General features: G+C 43.1%; 1 protein-coding gene across 1 annotated transcript in view; it reads left to right on the top strand.

Moving 5' to 3' along the window:
• Nucleotides 1–3,841: 3,841 nt before the first annotated feature.
• The window catches only part of LAMB4 (laminin subunit beta 4), a 42,300-nt gene continuing 25,248 nt past the window's right edge, over nucleotides 3,842–20,893 (top strand). Inside the window, exons 1-13 of the mRNA XM_030480504.1 lie at nucleotides 3,842–3,921; nucleotides 5,129–5,286; nucleotides 8,608–8,743; nucleotides 11,118–11,191; nucleotides 11,854–12,042; nucleotides 12,621–12,684; nucleotides 13,234–13,448; nucleotides 14,281–14,401; nucleotides 15,073–15,261; nucleotides 16,345–16,524; nucleotides 17,327–17,436; nucleotides 17,915–17,994; nucleotides 18,994–19,144. Coding sequence (XP_030336364.1) covers nucleotides 3,888–3,921; nucleotides 5,129–5,286; nucleotides 8,608–8,743; nucleotides 11,118–11,191; nucleotides 11,854–12,042; nucleotides 12,621–12,684; nucleotides 13,234–13,448; nucleotides 14,281–14,401; nucleotides 15,073–15,261; nucleotides 16,345–16,524; nucleotides 17,327–17,436; nucleotides 17,915–17,994; nucleotides 18,994–19,144 — 1,701 coding nt within the window. The 5' untranslated portion in view covers nucleotides 3,842–3,887. The remainder of the gene's footprint in view (nucleotides 3,922–5,128; nucleotides 5,287–8,607; nucleotides 8,744–11,117; nucleotides 11,192–11,853; nucleotides 12,043–12,620; nucleotides 12,685–13,233; nucleotides 13,449–14,280; nucleotides 14,402–15,072; nucleotides 15,262–16,344; nucleotides 16,525–17,326; nucleotides 17,437–17,914; nucleotides 17,995–18,993; nucleotides 19,145–20,893) is intronic.

Below are 20,893 nucleotides of genomic sequence, written 5' to 3'. Positions count from 1 at the left end.
CTCAGGACACTTTAATTCTTACAGTGCAGGCATCTGTCCTCAGCTGGGGAACTGGGCTGCCCATAACCCCAGAAAACCAGTGAGTACCTCCAAAGGGGGACTTATGCATTTAAGGTTAGTATAAAGGTGGTAGGATGGATCCCTGTCTTTCTCCATTGACTTTAAAGGAAGCCCAGGTGATTTGTTTAGATTAAGTACTTAATTTTCACATGGCAGGAGTAATCTCAGGCTCAAGTGATTTTATTTCTTATTGAAATGTTAAGGATAACTGCAATAATTATTTTTCTCCTGATGTTTTTCACATTTTTATTACAGGGGAATAAATCCGTACACCCAAGGAGACATTTTCATTCAGAATGTCCATCGGAGGAAAATGTGTTCCTGTAGGGGCTTGTGCCAGCAGCCCATCAGCTAGCACCCTGAGGCCAGGCTCTGAAGCAGGGCTGGTGCCTCTACTCCTCCTCTGTTCTCTCACTGCTGGTTGTTGCCTCTGAAGTGCTAGCAATTCCTGCCCTTTGTGTGTGTTACGGATATGCCTTGAGCTTAAGAAATGACAACTGCAGGACCTGTGATGACTTGAAAACTCACACACCAATGCTACCTACCCTCCAGCCAGCATGGGACGAGTGATGCATTATAAATCCAGATCCTCTACCAGTGGAGGGATTAAAGCAAGTAAGAAGTTTCTTAATTCCTGCCTCAAGCCATTTAAAACCTCCCTCTTGCTTGGGGTCCTACATAAATCAAAACACAGGACCGGCTATATTCTGCAAATAAATCTTCCTTGATATTTACTTCTCGCATAACTTCTCTGTAACAAAATCTGAATCCCCTACCAAATATGCTAATAAAATGTCAACCCTTCTATAATTTAGTAGCATCACAATGATAATACTTTCTTCAGTTATATGTTACTCTTTCAGAGAGCACTTGACATAGTGCTTACACATAAAAAGTAAAATTAATATCTTAATACATCGTTTAGTCTTTAATTTCCTAATATTAAAACCCACTAAATATAAACCATCTGTACAGTAACTAATCATGAATGAATACAAAACAAATGCAGATTAAATTAGCCTGGAAAAAAGTCTCCCACAAGTAATTTCCACATGCACTTGAGGAAAATAACTTCAGAAAATGTAAGTATATGAATTATTCCTGCTGGAGTGAACAATCACAGTCATGGCAGAGGACACTTCGTACTCAGCATTGCAATGGGATTAAAGAACATATACTTTTATTTTTTCCTGAAAGAATAGGAACTACGAAAAGAAAAATGATGATTAGTCTATAAAACGTATTTGCACATATGGAAAACCTTCTGTTTGAGGGTTTGATGATACTTTACAGGCAATCATGAATTAAACCTCATAAGCAGTCAGAGGAGAAGTGGTAACAAATGTATCACAACTAAGAATGTGTACCCAAGACAACCTGCCATTCTGAAGACTGGAATCAAAATGCCACAGGTTTCAACAAAGACACCAAAAAACAGTTGCTAGTTCTGTGCTGGTGAGTGCCATTGCACAGCTGCTCCATCACTGTGTTTCCCATGACCACACTGTGCTCCACACACCACCCTGTGCCATGCTTGCTGCTTGGGGGGGGGGGCAGTTACAGGCAAAGCTTGTGCTGGAATGTGGCAACTGTGACTCAAGTTGCCATGTTGTCTTTAGCTTTAAATTGAAAAAAAACCCCAAACTAGTGCTCGTGGCAAGGATCCAGAGCTTGAGCTAATCCGAAGCTGGCTCCATATGTCTACACAGGTGCGATCACATCTTTCAGGTGTGATCCTCACCTGATCACACCTGTGTCGATGGCACAAAACCCCAAATCAGCACTTTTGCTTTTGCACCAGATGCAAAACCCCAAATCAGCACTTCCACACCATTTGCACCCCTGCTGGGAGGAGCTGTCCTTTCTAGCCAGTGTTCAGGTAAGCCAGTGCCACGATTTCTAATGTTAAGTAGCTGTAAAGACTTTGGTGTTTGGTTGCAAACTGGACCAACTGAACAGTTGTTTAATTAAACAATTAAAGGGTTGTTTGCCAACACTTTAAGAATCACAGCCTTCTCTTTTCAGTTGCATGAACTTTTTCTGCTGTGAACTTAACCTGTCACAATTTTCTTTCACTGCACATATTTGCTGATGCCAGAAGCTCCGTCAGGAGGAGTTCACAAATCAAGCCTTTGGCAGGTTGCAGGCTGGGTCTCATTATTACCTACACCTTGGTGCCTCGGGGGACGTGCTGTCTTCTCCAGCAAAAGCACACAGGTTTGCCTTTGCTTGCTTCCCTCAGTCGGTTGTGCTCATTTCCAGCTGTCTGAAACCCAGGTAAGACCTCTTCAGTATTTTTCCTACTAAGCATGGAACTAAAGTATGTTGGGGTTTGGCCAGTCCTTGTTTTTCTGTTAAAGGGACTCATGTTTAAAGAGTATCATTGGCATTGAACATCACGATATTAGGGTAGGGACTGGGACGTTTACCTACTAGGATTATTCTTACTGTGGATACCTATACTTCACTGCAGTGCTGTCGCAGTGGTTTCAGCTTAAGTCATCTGAGTCTGTCCATTATTATGACAGAGTATAAAATTTAAAGCACAACACAACAAGAAATTGCTTGGTTTTGCCTCAGACACTGGCTCTACCACCAGCTCTCTCTGTAACTGGGAGCCAGGCTCAGCTGCTCTGACGCTCACTGACACTGTCTCCCTGTCACACACCAGGCTCTCTGTGGTTGTGGCAGGTGAGAGGAGCTGAAGCAGCATGAAAGGTTGGTGACCCTTGGTAGCTTTCCAACCTGTGGTTGCGGAAATAGCCATGTAGGTATGGCTGTTGTGTCATGTGCTCTATAAAGCTGCGTGAACCAAGCCTACGTGTGAAGCCTACTGGAATACTTTCAATGCCTTTACTTATGTTGCCCATACTCAGGGCAGGGGGTGTTTCATCTTAGCACATTCAGCACAGCAATGCCTGTATGAAGGTGAGGAACAAGAATGGAGTCAGGAAGTGGCACTTTGGGCATGCTTACACAGGGATGCCACAGCAAGTCAAGCTGCATCAGAGCATGCTGGCCCCACTGGTGCCTACAGATGGAGAAGGAGTTGGAAGGTGCAAAGATGGGGAGCAGGCTATGGTTTCGGAGCTCTGTTTGGTGGCAGGATGCTGTGTTGTCTTTTATACCCATGTCTGCCTTCTGTTTTTCCAACAGAGGTTTAGTCTTGGCAAGTTTTACTTTCCTCCTGGTAAGGAGAAAGAGAAAGGGTGTGAAGTAAATGCCACAGTAAAACCTCCATTGGATTCATGCTGTGGTTCCCCCATACGAGTTTTTTGCATTGATATGACTTTTTTCTTCACTTTAAGATGTGGTTATAATCTTGTCTCTGCCAAAATTCATAGCACCTGACATCAGGCATTTCCCAGTGGCATCTTCATTAAGACTGCAGTCTTTGTTTGAAGTTAATGAAAAGAAATAAGAACCTCAAGAGAAGGAGTTAGATTTCTGCAAACAGCCCTGCTGAATCTAGTTAGGATTAAATAGCTGGTATTTGAATACTATAACATTTTTGCTGATAGCATTATGTTTTTATTTTATACTAAGTGTGAATATGTTTTCAGTCTTCTCCAACAGCCTTTGTGATGTGTCCCTCTGCTTTCGTCCCGGTTTCAGTGCAGAAATTTCTGTGATGAGAAATTTTTGCTACAACAAAATCAAAGCTAGGTCTTCATTTTAGTCTTTGTATTTTTATGATGGCTCTGTGACTTTACTAAAGGCTAGCTCTGGGTAAGCCTGCACACAAGGGGTGCCTTGGTGAGGCAGAGCACCAAGTGACCCACCAGTTCTTCTCTTGCAGCAGTACCAGTTTGAGTTTCACAGGAGGCATGAAGCTGGGGCTGGCCATCCTATTGTACCTCAGTAAGTACAGATGTTACAGTTACTCAGGCCAATGTTGAAATATTATCAAGTGATTTACACATCTCTGCAAGATTTTATTAGAGTGCTTCTTTTAAGTACATCAAGACACATGTGACAGTGGGTACTTATTTCCCACTCTTCTGCCTAGGAGCTATGAGTGGTATGAATCCTTTAAGTACAAAGGAAAGATACATGTTGTAACTGAGTCTGAATCAGGCTCTGAAAGGGGCAATCAATATCTGCTAACAAATAATGAGCATGGATCTGCATAAATAAAGAAGAGCTGGCTAACCAAACTTATGTGTTGCTTTATACCTAAAGAGTCAAGCGTCACTCATCATCTGAAGCATAGCCTAAGCCATAAACTGAAATCTGGCTGTAAAATACTGCATTTTTACTGTTGTAATAGCATTACTGTTTCTAGTGTTCTGTGGGATCTTCGTGTATCAATTGTTGGGGCTTTTTTTAACTACACTTCTTATAACAAGTTGAGCCAAGTAAAACTGAACAGATAAAGCCTCCAAGGTACCCATTCCTGTTCAGGGTTTCAGGACGGAACTTGTTTAAAAGGACAAGCCCTGTAAGGGAAGTCTTAACATAATGGGGAAAATATTTAAAGTTGTTTCAGGCAAAATACACAAAAAGATCCTGCAATTATTTAAAGAATTCAGAATTATTCTGTTTAATTATTAATAACCATTCCATGGGGTCTGAACAGAGGATTCTGGGACCAGACATGGGGGTTCATTGCAAATCATCAGAAAATCTGATATCAATACATCAATTCCAGTTGCAGTTCCACCATTAGCCCTTGGAAATCAACAGAAATCAGCAGAATTAATCCAAATCTGTCTCTGCTCACAGAGTCAGAAATGCCAGTGATTCTGCTGCAGGAGTGCTGGCTATGGGTATGCCAGGGTAGGAAGCATAATAAATTATTGCATGTAGCAGATTGGCATGTTTACTGTTGCAATAATGTGCTGAGAATTTCAGGTTTAGCATAGATGTGCAATACGCTAGCTGTATTTTTTGTAATGATTTTGCAGCAAGTGTGTTCATTACCAAAGCTCTTGAGATTCTACCAAATGATATCGTTAAGGGCAGAAGGAGTACAGCAGAGAATAATTTAGTTTGCTGCTGCTGTTGAAATGTAACTGATTTTGTTGGGGTATACAAAGCAATTTCATCACTCTTCTTTTGCTCTCAGTGCTGATAAGACTCCAGCATGCTCAGGATGACTGTGCTGCTGGGTCCTGCCACCCAGCCGTTGGGGACCTTCTCCTGGGTCGCAGCAAGCAATTAACAGCTTCATCAACGTGTGGCCTGACCAGCCCTCAGAAGTACTGCATTATAGGCTACCTAGAGGTTGGTTAGCTCTTTCTTTTTTAATAAACTCAACTCTGCTTACTAGCAATATTCTCATCTGGAAAAAGAATTTGCTCAGACTAGGAAGTTTCTGTTGGAGATGTCTGAATAATCATCAGACAGTGTGACATAAATCTGGTGGAAGCTATGCCTTACTGCAGCACATATGGAGGGTTTGGCAGCAAAGAGCCTCCACAGTGACATATAGCTTCTCAAGAGGAAGAAGCATCCAAGAGATGCAAATGAGCACACGGATTTCTGAAGGAGCTTTGCTCTGCAAGTCCTTTTCCCACTCATACCTGAGAGGTGAAGACCACAGTTTGCATGTGTGTGGGTGCAGGAAGACTGTGATCCTGCGGGCTGTGGGCACTGCCTTGATGGGCTTTCACCGGCATACGTGTCCCAGGCAGTGTTGAGACCTAAGGCAGCCTGTTAAGAGTTTCTCACCATGTCCTCTCATGTCTTTTGATCTGAAATAAGGCCAGTGTTGATGAAAGCAGAGAGCCATGTCTGGCAGAGGGAAAACCTAACGGTATAGTCCAGTAGATGATCAGAAGGATCCCTCTTGCTCCATGGCCACAATGATGGGAGCTGTGGGGGAGCAGCAGGTGTGTGGGAGATGCACCAGGCAGAAGTGAGACACATCTTGGAGGACCTGGCCCTGCTGAGCTAATAAATTATCACAAATAGAAATATTTTCACTAAATACCAGCTTCAGCTGAAGAGGAGGTTAATAAAATACAGCTTAATTTATAAGCAATTGAAAATAATTACAGTTTATGACCTTCTGGCAAAATGGTGTGACACATCTGCAGACTAAAGCTGTGCCATACTGAGATGGCACCAAGCACTGCTCCAAGTCACATATTGCAGCCATGGCTTTCTGCAAAATGTGAATATTTCTTTCCTCTTCTGAAACAGCCTGAGTCTTGGCACTGCCTGGGAGATGGGCATAAAGAGCCATCTCGGAGACATCGTCTTTCTGGCCCTAAGCTGGATGATTACCTTTTATTTTTGCTTTTTAAGAGGAGATCAAAGAGCAATAAAAAATTAATATTTTCGCTTGCCTGTACTTATCCTTTGAATTGTGTAACTACAGACTCATGAAAAGGAACAGCTGTTCCACAATAATCCCTGTGATTTAATGTATCTTGACCCCTGGTGACTGTCTCCTGGAGAAAATGAGAACTACAAATTCTGCCGCTTTGCAGAGCTCAAGAGATAGAGGCTTATGCTCTGGCAATGTGCTCTGCTCTATCAGCTTGCCTTAAAAGTGTGTGTCGCCTTTAGTGCAACAGAGTCCCACTCAACCCAATTCTCCTTCTCACCAGTACATTTTGAAGGCTTTGTTGGAGGCAGGCCAGGAAGCTTTGCATCTTGCAAAGCAAAGTTCTTCCTCACCCAGTTCCCCTCCTCATGACCTGTGTCGGACATCATGATGAGAGCAAACCTTTCTCGTGAAAGTGTTAGTCAACATGTCAAGAGCCAGGGCTCAGCTGGGATGTCTTATTGGAAATTAGGTTGAAAAAGAAAATGAAGAGTTCAACTGCTTTGTGTTTGAAAAGCAGCACTGCAAATCATTTTCAGTCTTTGATGTATCTTATTGTTTCTAAATGTATTTTAAGTGGGTTTTAGCCCTATGGTTGGATTTACTACTTATACATGTTTTGAAAGGAAAAGAAGAGCACTCAGTATTGAGGAGAGTATAAAGCTGCATACTTCAGAGGCAAATGGAATCTGACAGGTTTGCCTTATGTGAACATGTACAAGTTTGTCCTTTGGGGCACAGAAAGATTTTTATGTAGCAACCTTAACCATAAGTTGACTGAGTGTTGTATTGTATGCATCTGTATAAACCAGAGTGGGTGTATGCAGTCCTGCCAAATGCTTTGATCACCTGAGCTCACTTTACCAGAGCTTTGTGAAATGAAATGACAGACTATCTTTTGTATTTCTGTCTCATCTTCTAGATTGTACATTCATACATTTGTCATGTGTGGTATAGAATGACTGAATATAGTCTGTATTTATCATAGTGTTTAAAACACAGGACTGATTCCTGTATCTCTTCATTTATTTAAATGTGAATAACTCCCAGGTGATTTCATAATATAAAGATGTGCAAACCATTCCTAATGGTTCTCTGTAGATCCTGAGTGTGCTGGGCAGGGTGACACTCCATCAATCCCATTCTGGGTTGTTTCCAGCCCAGCTTCTGCCACTGACTTCCACTTTCTGATTTCAGCGGCATCCCTGCCAGCCTCCCAGCTTTGTCTTAATCCTGAGCCTTCGCACGCAGGCTTGCCCAAATCTCATAGAGTACATCTGTGCAGCACAGCCACCGTCGCCCGCCCTCAGTATGCTGCCCCATGGCCCTGCCGGCTGCAGTCACATACTGCATGAGTCGTCTCCCAGCCTGACATGTTAACCTTGTCACCTCTCCTTACATCTCCCACTCAATCCCCATCTTAGCACCTTAGGAGCTCCTTGACCTCACTTTCAAAGCTCTTTTGCAGGCAGAAGCCTCTCATTCAGCATTGAGATATTGGCTAATCACTGTCACCGTCTGCTTGTTACATTTTCAAACAAGAGTCTTTCATCATATTGACATCATGATTTTCCTCCTTTGCATTGTTTTTAAACTTTTCCAGTTTCCCTATGCCTACAAAAGGCACTGACAGCAATCAGGGTGGTGCTGTCAGCCTGGGCCACCTACTTACATTGTAGCTGGATCCATCCTTTCCTTCCTTTGGTACAATGGCATCTGCCTACTGCCTTTAGCTGGGTCTCCAAGCTGCTGGAAAATAAGCAAAAGAGAGAGAGAAAAAACGTGTAAATGATTTAGTGAATGTTCCTCTTCAAGGCTTCTTCAGATCTTGAAATATCCATTTCTCCCATGTATCCCCTCTGCCTCCTCGCTGCTGCCTGGCTGAAAGTTTCTACAGCCTTTTCGACACATGAATAAAAGATCAACTTTTAAAAAATAAATTTCTCCTGAGAAACTCTTGCAAAACAAACCCTCTGGAAGAATCGACATCTTGACAAGCTTATTTCTTTGCTTTTCCTGAGATCCCTTCTCCACTGAAAAAGTGCATTTTTAATAGAGTACCTGGGGCAAACTGAGGCTGACATTTATTATATGCATGCTTTGTGCATCTGATTATTTTCTTGGGCTTGTCCCTTAAATATGAAAGCCTGAGTGACTGAAAGCACAGGCATCCGAAGCAACATGACAGTCTTGCAATGGCATAAATACATGTACATCCACCTGATCTTTAGAGAAGAGACTAAGTCCATCTTTCTGCTCGTTTTGTTTTCTAGGCTGAACAGAAGTGCTTTCTCTGTGATTCCAGATACCCATATAATCCCTACATGCAGCACAATAGTCACATGGTTGAAAATGTAATCACAACTTTCGAGCATGATAGAAAAAAGAAGTGGTGGCAGTCAGAAAGTGGTAAGTTTCTTCGAGAAAATATTACTGCATAATGTTACTGTGAGACTTATTTATGTCATTGCCATTCACCATGTTGCCTTTATGAAGAAATGAAACAAAACTGCATCTATTCTTTGATTGGGCAATACTGGGTGATTTAAACCTATTTGTGTGTAGCAATATAGGATTTTAGAAATTCTGGTTTTCTACAGACATATTTTAAGCACAACATCTCCAAGAGCTGGGCAGAGGAGCTGTGGCAGTGCTGTGTTATATATGGTGGCCATGTATAACAGGGGGTCTGCCTTGCAGGGAAATGTGATTTGTGGCAAAAGGTACATTTGCCTACAGATGGGTAATGACAGAGTGTGGCAAATACTAACATCCATTTAAAAAGATAGTGCTTGCAGTGGAAAGACATAATAATTTAGAGAATAAATAAAGCCTTGCTATCATCACCGTTATTGCCTCATGTTAATTTTGTCACAAGCTTCTCTGTAGTAGTTCTTCATTGATATCATAGAATCCTAGAATGGTTTGGGTTGGAAGGGACTCGAAAGGTCATCTAGTCAAACCCCCTTGCAATGAGTGAGAACACCTTCAAATAGGTCAGGTTGCTCAGAGCCTGGTCCAAACTGACCTTGAGTGTTTCCAGGGATGGGGCATTTATAATGTCTCTGGACAACCTGTTCCAGTGCCTCACCACCCTCATCGTAAAAAAATTCTTCCATATATCTAGTCTGAATCTCCCCTCTTTTAGTTTAAAACCATTACCCCTCATCCTATCGCGACAGGCCCTTTCTTTCTTGTAAGCCCCCTTTAAGTACTGAAAAGCCACAATAAGGTCTTCTCGGAGCTTTTGTACAGGCTGAATAACCCCAACTGTCTCAGCCTTTCTCATAGGAAGGGTGTTTCATCCCTCTAATCATTTTTATGGCACTCCTCTGGACTTGCTCCAGCAGGTCCGTATCCTTCCTCTACGAGAGCTCCAGAGCTGAAGGCAGTACCTGAGGTTGGGCTTACCAGAGCAGAGCAGGCGTGGGGAATCACCTCCCTTGACCTGCTGGCCATGCTTCTTTTGATGCAGCCCAGGGCACAGCTGACTTTCTGGGCTGCAAGCGCACATGCCAGTTTATGTCCAGCTTTTCATCCACCAGTACCCCCAAGCCACCTCAGGGCTGCTCTCAATCCTTTCATCCCCTGCTCTGTGTTGGTACCAGAGGTTGCCCTGACCCAGGTGTAAGACCTTGCACTTGGCCTTGTTGAACCTCATGAGGTTCACATGCACCCACTTCTCAAGCTTGTCCAGGTCCCTCTGAATGGCATCCTGTCCTTCAGGTGTGTCGACCACACCATACAGCTTTGTGTCATGTTCAAACTTGCTGAGAGTGCACTGAATCCCACTAGGTAAAGGTTGGACTTGATGATCTTGGAGTTCTTTTCCAACCTAGTTGATTCTATGATTCCATGATTCTATGTCACTGATGAAGATATTATCCTTACAGCTTCTCTGTGAAGGCATGCTAGGAGGGATAGCATTTATCTTATCTGACATACAGTGAACATGTAAAAAGAATATTTGGTTTCTATGAAGGCATAGCAAAAATAAGATATGTTACTTCTATTTTGGGTATCCAACTAAGAATTCATAAGCCTTGTTTTTTCATGATGTTTAGCAAGGAACTGTCACCAGTTTTGGACACCGCCGCCAATAAAGCTGTGGGCCAGCTGTGAGAGGATCTTTTCTTGCTTTCCCCACCTTTCTTCTGGGATGAGATCTCATGCACAGTGTGCTGAGTGGGAGCCCTGGGATGCTGCATGGAGATGTGAACGATGGGGTTATCAGCTGAGCTCCCTCAGCTCTCTACAGAGAATGTGTTAATTGTGGGGGTTTTTCTATGCTTGTTGCGATTCTGGACAATGCCTGGTGTGATAGCTCTGCTCAGGACAAATTTCAGGTGTGGCAGTGTAGAAGGGTTTAACAGATCTGTTTAGCATGAAGAACACCCCATATTTTTATTGAGCTCCATTTTATTCTTAGAAATAAGCAAACAATTTGTATGGATTTTAAAAAATTCTAACTGGATAGAGGAAGCCATAAACCCAGAACCTTGCCATCAGCATTACTCACAGTCCAAATGATCTGAACAGGACCTTTAACCATCTCCTGCATCATCAATGACATGCAGCGTCACCAGTGCCACTGCTGGAAAGGCAACACACTGCATTGCCCCTGAGAGAGCGATCCAGCCGCACGCCAGGTTTGTGCACAGGGGATGCCCTAAAGAGTCAAGCTGCTGTGCTGGAAAAGGTGTCTTTAAATTCCCCAGGGGAAAGCTGCCCAGAAACCCCTCCAAAGCGTGCATTGCCCTCTTCATCTTCATTCTCTTTTCAGGCGTTGACCATGTCAGCATTAGATTGGACCTAGAAACTTTGTTCGAGTTCAGCCATCTTATCCTGACTTTTAAGGTACATCTTTTACCAGAGCTTTTATGTAATGTTATACATCAATTACTTAACCACAGGAATAAATTGCTTAGAGAGGCAGTGAAAGCTCCATTGTTAGAGGTTTGTAAGAACAGGTTAGATAAACACCTGTCAAATCTGGTTAAGTTATAGTTGATCCTGCCTGAGGGGAGGAGGATAAACCGAATAGATTCCTATTCATGTGCCTTCAGGTTCTATTTTCTATAAATCTGAGAATAAATGCTGAAAAAATATTGCAAAATGAAGCCCTAAAAACTGAGGACATCTCTGAACTGCAGTTGTTCTTCCAAATTCAGTTCAGCCTTTTCATGCATATTCATTATGGTCCAGATGGTTACAATTTTATTTTTTTTTACAAAATGCTTATGTTGTTATGGTAAACATCCTCACGTAGAAAGTGATCTTCTGTCTGTGTGGAAGGTTGCCCTTCCCTTTTGCTAGAGTGTGGTTCACATGAAGAATCTGGCTTCTTCAGAGAATCATGTAACCAGCACAGTAGCGCTGTAGCGAGCCTACAGCCTCCCAAACACAGAATTGTAGCTGGCAGCAGTTGGCATCCCCCAAACAGGAATGTCAGAACAACAACCCCTGACATGTCTTATCAATGCCTGGTTAAAGGGTTCTTGAAATACTGTTTCTTGCAGACATTTCGGCCTGCAGCGATGCTGGTTGAGCGCTCCACTGACTTCGGTCACACCTGGAAAGCATTCAGATATTTTGCACAGGACTGTGCAGCTTCTTTCCCCAACATCTCTCCTGGTCCAGCAAGAAATGTGGGAGATGTCATTTGTGATTCAAGATACTCAGACATTGAGCCCTCCACTGAAGGCGAGGTACTGCCAAGTGCCTGTGTTTGTGTGAGTTCAGATTGTATGTGGCTGGTTTTCTGGAGCTGAATGTCTCTCGTCAGTATCCATCACATGCACTTACACAGGTTCTGAGGCTTGAGGTATTGTTGACTTTACTGAAGTAAGTGTTTGTTTTATAAACACTGTTTTTTACCCTCAGTTTCACACCCAAATGAATTCATAAAACAACTTGTACAAACCCTTCTAGTGCTCTTTTCTGGTTTTCAAATTCACGTTGAAGTCCCCCTCACAAGAGACCGTGACTCCCCATCAGCCTCTGCCGCTAAAGACTTTGATACCTTTGGCGGGTGCTCATCCCATCTCTACATCACTCTAGGGCATTGTTTTTTCTTCCTCCTGGCACATCAATCCTCCAAAAGGTCTTTTTGCCTCACTTAGCCAAGGCCAGGTTGAAAGGGTGAGAGCACTTGCTGAATCAGGACCACAGCCTTGTTTCTTTCTTCTAGGTACTCATTAGTACCCAATGGGTCTCAGGTGACAGACTTTATATCCAAAAAGAATAGCTTCAGTGATCTATAGAGCTGCATTAATTTGTTTTGCAGGTTGTTTTAAAAGCTTTGGATCCCAGCTTTGAAATAGAAGATCCATATGTGCCATATATCCAAGGTATGGACAGTACAGGTTTTCTCCAGAGATACTTTTCTGGTGTTGCTTTTTTGTGCACTGAATGGGTCAACAGCTCAGTTGATGTAAGTTAATGATGTTGAAAAAATAACTAGAGATCTTAGGGAGATATCTGTATTAATAAATAAAAGGGGTCAGTCTTGTTCTCTAGCCCTGAGGGCAAACAGCACAGCTCTGCAGAGCAAATCCATGCAGCTAAACTGTCTTTCTTTCTGGGATCAATTGGCCCAACTCACACTGCTTTTTGGGAGCAGCCCCTGAGGTGTACATGAACCCACAAAGGCAGTGGCTGGGAAGATACAGGTTGGCTCCAGCGAGAGCCATACCAAGGAGGGTGCTAACGCTTACACAATGTTAAGGAGTGGGTCCATGCCTTGGCACTGTCCAGGTTGCTGGTCTCAGCCAAGATCACATCATTTTCACTATTTCTTCAATATGACGGAATTCTTGGATGACTGATCCAAGCTGAACATTTAATACTGTTCATTTTCAAGTGAACTTGGGCTCTTGATTTCTCTTCTTTCCTTCCAGAACTCATTACATTGACAAACCTAAGGATCAATTTTACTAAACTCCACACCCTCGGGGATGCTCTGCTTGGAAGAAGGCACAGTGATCCCCTTGAGAAGTACTACTATGCTGTCTATGAGATGGTTGTGCGAGGCAGCTGCTTTTGCAATGGCCATGCCAGCCAGTGTGATCCTGTGCAGAATCTGCGGGGAGATGTCTTCCATCAGCCTGGAATGGTGCGTCATTAATCCTGTCTCCAACAAGGGCACTCCCTACTTGGTATCTTGGGGAAAGGAAGAGGTGGAGGGAAAGAGAGGAGGGAAAATCTCTGATGATCTTTGGATTGACCATTTGCAACTCTAAGTTGTTTCAATGCAGTTTCCTCCTTTAAAACCCTGGGCTGGACTGCTCAGGCTTCAGAAGAGAAGAGAAGCTGTGTCTTTGTTGGCACTAGTTGGTGTTTCAAAAGCAATTGGGACAAGACATGTTGATAATAGCAGAAAAATACCAGAGCTGTAATGGTGCAAATGTAATGCAGCCTGTGGTGTGTGCAGACCTGACTGGCCAGTCCTTGGGTGCATTCCACACTCCAGCTGGGCTCAGGGGCTCTGCAGCAGAAGAGCCATAGGCACAAAAAATGGCTGATAATGCAAAGCTAACCCGTAAAAAATGGATTATTAAAAAATTCAAGAACATGATTGTGAATTCTTTCCCTCTGAGAACAAGAGGGGGTTTTTTCCTCCTGGAAAATATGTATCCCGATTTAGAGAAATGTAGGGGGAGAGAGAATTTGAAAGATTGAAGTCTCCTTCGATATGTTTAGAAATTTGTTTGTTTGTTTGTTTCTTTGTTTGTTTTTCCAAAATGTTGCTCGGTGGCTTTGAAAAAATTTGGTTAAAGTTTGCAGGTATTCTTCAGACCTTTTACTCACATAACTGAGAATTATGTCAGCTGAGGGAGCCAAAGAGCTTCGAATTTTCCTGATCCTGCTGGCATACCTCAAGCAGATATCTCCTCTCCTCTCTTCTCCTCTCCCCTTACCTCCTCTCTGTTCCTACCACATTGCAGGTCCACGGGAGATGTATCTGCCACCATAACACTGAGGGTTTGTCTTGTGAAAGATGTAAAGATTTCTACAACGATGCTCCCTGGAGGCCAGCTGAAGGGACACAGGATAATGCTTGCAAACGTAACTCAAACATATTCTTTTCCTTTTTAATAGCTGAGGGGTGGGTGTAGCACAGTCCAGCGCAGTGCGTAATGGGATGCCTGGGTTGCTGGGAGGGAGACTTTTCCATGCCTCAGCTAAAAACATAGATGGATTCCTGTATCCATTAGTGCTCTGTTGCCCTACAAGAAGGGGAGCTTCATGGTGTTTTGTTTAGATAAGAGGGAAAAAAACCTCAACAAACAATAAAGAGAGGAAAAAGCAACTAATGCAAAACCAGATCATCCGTTGGATAACATAAGGTCTTTCCTGTGAATAAAAGAAAAACTTAGACAAGGCTAAATTATTTGTTTCCACTATAATTAGTAATGTTGGATATACAAGAATAATATATTAGGGTCCGTAACAAATATTCAGCTAGATCTTTCTTCAGTGGAGCAGTGTTTTGCCCTGTATATCAGGCACACTCACCTGCATGGGTACTTATACAAGTGTAGGGCTCAGTTGTGTTGCAAGTCTCCAAGGTTTCCCCTCAGCTGTAAAGCACAAGGCCTGGGAAGCTATAATCTTGCTGGGGCACTGAGATCATAGAAGTAACAACTAACCCTGTGTTAAGGGTGGACAGCAATGGTGGCAAGACCAAGTAATGAGGGTCGTGGTGTGAAATACCCCACTGTTTGTTTTGGTTTCAGGGTGTAACTGCAACGGCCACTCTGGCAGATGCCACTTTGACATGGCTGTGTACCAGGCCAGTGGTGGGGTCAGTGGTGGTGTTTGTGAGGACTGCCAGGACAACACTACGGGGCAACACTGTGACCAGTGCAAACCTTTCTTTTACCGGGATCCACTCAAAGCCATCTCAGACCCTCAGGCATGCCTCCGTAAGCTTCCCTTTTTTACCTTCTGTGAGAATGACTCAAGACAGGGTGGTTCTGGTTCTCTTTGCGCTGAACCCTATGGCATCCCTAAGCCTAAATGTTCATATGGTTGTAAACATGTTACCAAACCTGTAACATCCAAACTGCCTTATGAAGTAGCTGCGTGACAGCGTCCTTGAGCCAGCATTGTAAAAAGAGCTGCATGTTCTAACTCATTGCTAAACTGAGCTTAGAAACCCAGCAGGCTATCATCTTTCTTGAACAACATCAATCTAAATATGAATATCACTAGTGCTATTGCTTCTGTGATAGTCAGGGATTACAGAAGAGGTGTGAAATGATGGGGGTAGTAATAACTTTTGTTAGATAACCTGCCATATGCAAGAAGAAGAGTCTTTCAGGCATAAAAGCCCTTCTTCTGGAATATGAGCGAAATTCAGTATTAACATAGGATGGGAAAAATACTCTGAGTATAATTTTGTTGTAGTAACTAATTGACATCAAAAGTCCTTAAGAAGCCAAGGGCTGATTACCCAGGGGAGTGGTGTGGTCAGCTCTGCTGTGAGAAATGGGTAGTGCCTTAGGAAAAAACGGGATGCATCAGGAAGGCAGTGTCCCATGCTGAATACGTTGCTTCCAGTAAATAATTGAGCCATGACCAACTCAGACCAGCTGTGAGGAGGTATAGTACTGCTGTGTGTACATGTATGGTACCGCTGCAACCCTACAACTTTCATGAGAGTATCCCCAAAATTATGGGACCCGCTCCTCCCTGGGTATTCTGGAGAGGGTAGGGAGTGGGTGAGTGATCACTATTTCTACCCAAACAAAGAGTATATTTCTCCTAAAGAGAAGACTGTAACTCTTCTCCAGAGAAAAAGCAGATCTTGGAAACATTCTCATAATATTTCTTAACAGCTGCTGTGTGTTAATTGTAAAGCATCCAACACAGCGAGAACAGATGAACATCTCTACAAGAACCCTGAATGTGTGCCTATCAGCAGCTCTGTCATGGCGTTTTCATGCTTATATCTTATATAAGCTTGTATTTCATGCTTTTTTATGTCTCCTTGGCCATGCCTGCAGCCTGCAACTGTGACCCAGAAGGTACATTGTACAACGGCGTGTGCGAGAGCCGCACCGACCCTGCTCTGGGAACGGTTGCGGGCCGGTGCCCTTGCAAGGAGAACGTGGAGGGTGTCCGCTGTGACCAGTGCAGGGCCAACTACTACGGGCTGAGTGGCAGTGACCCTCTGGGCTGCCAGCGTATGTAAACCACCTTTTATTCTTCTTTCCAAAGCGTTTTTAAGAGGTGGAGGTAGTTGGATGCACTCAGTAATGCACTACCTGCTTCACAAAATACCCACGTGCCTACTATAGTTTGTTGTCAGTGTAATTTGATGTTCCTTGTTCAGCATCTAAGACTGAAAAGATACAAAATCACTTACAGAAAACATAGTATACTATAACAGATCAGACTTTTGTTAATAGAAGAATTGTTAAATATGCAATTTAATTGAAAAGGGAGATTTAAACACATGAAAATGTTGTTACCGTCAAAATCAGCATAAGGGTGAATGCAAAGCCACAGTTGGGCTGTTAGGATAGTTGGACTGTGCACTGCACAGTGCAGTGTCTAGATGGCAGGAGCTGCTGCCTTGCCATGAGAGTTCCAGCCAGCCATTCCTCTGAGAGAGGTTCACGGACAAACACATCCCACCCCTACCCAGGCACACTGCAGGATTGTGAGCATGTTAAGCCCACAGCATGGTACTCAGCAGCATGCCAGGACTGTGCGGTGTGTGTCAGCACCCAGCACAGGGCACACCACCACACTGGACCTCTGCCAACGCCCCTGCTCCCCTCACAGAGAGTACCCACCAAGGAAACAGACCATTCTGAGTCTGGGCAGTCTGAGGGGTGCAGGGTGCCAGGGCAGTTCCATCTTTAGAGCATCTGTCTGGAGGATGGAGACTGTTTGTCATGTTGATGCCTCATCTAAAGCAAACGGAGTCCTGCTGCCGTCACTGAGGCCAGCAGAACTAACCGTGCGTTTCCCTCCCTGCAGCCTGCAACTGTGATCCCTCCGGCAGTTTGCCCTTCTCCATCTGTGATCCTGCCACGGGAGAGTGCCTCTGCCAGCGGTTCACCACAGGACGGCGCTGTGAAAAATGCCTTGTGCGTACTCAGCGTTTGTTATTACTTTTGTATGCGGTTTTATAAGTCTCCTCCCCCATCTGCCACTTTTTCATTGCCAGCAAAGTAAAAAATTAGTCAAAATTCAAAATAATTTTACATCTCTATGCTCTCATTTTGCAAAATAACACATCTGGCGCTTTTGAATTGCTTGCAAACGTTTGTGCAATCAAATTGCACTAGGAGGAGCAGTCCCAGGAAGGAAAGCAAATGCAAAATCATGTCCTCAGGTCATCTTTACTGTTTACAGAGCAGCTTGCTTGCACAAATGGGTGAATATCTGGCTTTTCTTGCAGTGGCTGAGCACCCAATGCAATCTGGGAAGAGAAGCAATCTCCCATGGCCAAGCACGGGCAGCAGCACAGTAGTGCTCAAGAACATAGTTCATCCAGGGGAACAAGTTCTATTGTGCTTTACATAGTTAAATATTTGCTATAAAAAGTCTTTCTTTTTATCCCAGGTAGGATACTGGGGTCTTGGCAACAGTTTGCATGGCTGTTCTCCATGTGACTGTGATATTGGTGGATCCCAGAATAATTTGTAAGTTAATGTTCTTCAAGTTCTTTCTTGGTTTTAATTTTTACAAACTCTTAGGCTGAATTTTCTGGTTAGATTAATACAGCCTCAGTACAAATGGGAAAATAGACTGTGGACATAATTTCGTCATATACAAACAGTATAACGTCAGGTTAGGATCTTGGAAATTTACTTATGATAAAGGGGTTTACCTTTTTGATTTGAAGCCAACTTTTAATCAGCTTAAGCTGAGGTTTGTTTAATATAAAATATAAACTGCATGGCTTGAGAGAACAGAGGCCCTAATATTAAAAGAAATTGGAAGTAAGTTAAAGGTGCCATTTTTAACTTAGCTTCCTACATCTACTTTAAAAGCTAGAAATATCTTAATTTTTTTTACATGTAGGCTCCTATTCAAAATATATAATTTTAGAAGCAAGCTTGTTTTCAATTGGGCTCCTCCAGAAGTCTGTTGGGCAGGGTCTTCACTACTGCTGTAGACTTTAGACATAGGAGTGCATAGATTGATGCTATAGAGCAGCTCCTTGTGACCAGGCAAATCAGAGCTAGTAATCATCTGGCGTGTTAAATAAGAGTGTAAGTATATATGAAAACTCCCATATCGCATCAAATCAAAGGGCCTTCTGGTCTCATGTCCTACCTCCAAAATTGCAGGTGAGAGATGATTAAGAATAGTGATAGATACAGAAACAGATACAAGAAATGATACAGGAATAAGTAGTAACGCATGCTTGGGAAACAAAAGGATCTATGCTTGAGGTATGGAATGGACAGAGAAAGACAAAGCATGTCATGTCTCCCAAGTGATGAAAAAGTAGCACTGGATAAATCCAGCACTGGAAACGGAGGGGCTGAGTGATAGGAAGTTTAGCAGGGGAGGCGATCCAACAATGGAAGAAACAAAGCAAAGCTGAAGCAAGGATGGAGCTGAGCTGCTGTCATGCTGTTAGGCCCCAGCCACGCTGCACTCTGATGTCTTCCCCTTACCAACTCTCACCCCAGGTGCTCACCGAAGGATGGTCAGTGCAAGTGTTTTCCCAACATCGTGAGCCGGCAGTGTAATGAGCCAGCCCCGGGCTACTTCTTTTTACCCCTGGATTATTATATTTATGAAGCTGAGCATGCAAAGCCCCTTTCTGGCTCTGCACCCTTGGTACGTAGTTGGCTTTTTAGGTGTTGTAGTGAGAGGGAAGCCACGCAGTGGTGGCACAGGAGCCGAGGCTGGGGAGAAGAGCCCTTGCTCAGGGAGCAGGCAGAGTGATGTTTTAGCAGGAAGGTCCTTTGACCATCCTCAGTTCATCCTTGTTCTTCATGGGCATCACTATCCTGTAACTGTGGCTCTTAGCAAGAGAGAGTCACAGGTAACAGGCATGACCTGCAAAGCTGTCCTCGCTGCTTCTCAAGTGCTGGCTGGTCTAGCATGAGTTAGAGAAAATAAGTTAGTTATCTAAATTACAGGAAAGTGTTTGAGTTGCCAACAGCTACTACGAACTGTGATATTTCTGGGAATCTCCAGCAGAGGAAGAATCAAATTCCTCTCTGTTCCATTGGACTCATTCCTGCTGCCTTATATAATGGCACTGATTGCAGCCCTATTTCCTCGAGAATTTGGCATCTAAAATGTTTTTAGAAAAATTAATTTTAATTTATTTTTTGTCCCTCAACATGGAGGTAGTTATTCCCTATGCGGAGTACAAGTCTGGAATGCATCCCTTCTGCTGCCTATGTTTGAACTAACATTTCCTCTTCGATGTGTTGTCCAGAAGTTATAGAGAAGGAATAATAAAAAAGATGTTTATTTGCAGGTCACATCCGCAAATATTTAGCTATAATCACAATCAGTAATCAGCCTACGGTCCAAAAATTAAATGGAAAGCAGATGTCTGGGACATAGCTTGTGAGAGGAAGTTAATTTTAAAGGAGTGAGGGGAAAAGGTTTTCTAGCAGAATTTCACCCAGCATAGAATAGAGCTTGGTTTAAGAGTGTGGATTTTCATGTAGCTGCCTACTTACCCATCAAAACTGTTGAGACCGTGCTGCCCCTTTCTCATTACTCCTTAGGTGAAACCAAGCACTCTTCCAAGGTGTGACATCTACTTCCATAAGCAAGGCTATGAGTTCACAATTGAAAATGGAAAGATTGTGTTAAACAGGAGCAAGATACGAAGCGTAAGAAAATCTGGACTGGAACAGGTAAATTGGTACTTGAATAATTACATAAGATTACCCCAAATGCTATAATTTTGTTGGAACAGAGGGCAAGGAAACCTCTAAGCACGTGGGATTCACAGTCCTAGATGTTACAATCCTGACACAAATAAAACCAATTTTTTGGTACACAGTTGGGCCAGACGAAACTCATACCAACAGGTTTGCTCTGCCATGTCCAGTGCCATTTTAGACTCAAGTTTAATGAATTGTTCAAAAGAGCACCAGTGAAAGACAGTTTTTGTTTGTTTTGGTTACAAGACATTTCCAATATTTTCCATTTTCCAACAAGTTTACCAAGACATTGGCATGGTACCTACTGCATTTAAATGCTGTCTGCTTTGTCACTGTAAGTATTGACATTTGTTTTTTTCAGCTTATAATGAAAAGTCCAGCCATGCATGAAACCAAGCTTCATCTGTTTAAGGTTTGCAATGTGAGTGCTTGGAGACGCCATATATACAGAGATGAATGGGTTATTCTAGTCCCTTTCGTTGCTGTTGTTGCAAAGCTTTAGGAAGCTTTTCTGCGTATGTGACCCGAAACATCCTACATTTGGGAGAGTTCTTAAACTGTCGATCTTGAGCTTGTTCAGAAAATGAGGCTGAGTGATGTCCAAAATAAGTAAACAACATGGCCAAAATATTTCCTTTCTATTTTTTCTGAGTTTTTTGGTCATTTGACTCTGTGAGTT

The sequence above is a fragment of the Strigops habroptila genome, chromosome 3, assembly GCF_004027225.2.
Source record: "Strigops habroptila isolate Jane chromosome 3, bStrHab1.2.pri, whole genome shotgun sequence".
Classification (NCBI taxonomy): Eukaryota; Metazoa; Chordata; class Aves; order Psittaciformes; family Psittacidae; genus Strigops; species Strigops habroptila.
Note: the sequence above shows the minus strand (reverse complement) of the source record. Positions and strands in the feature narration are given on the sequence as shown.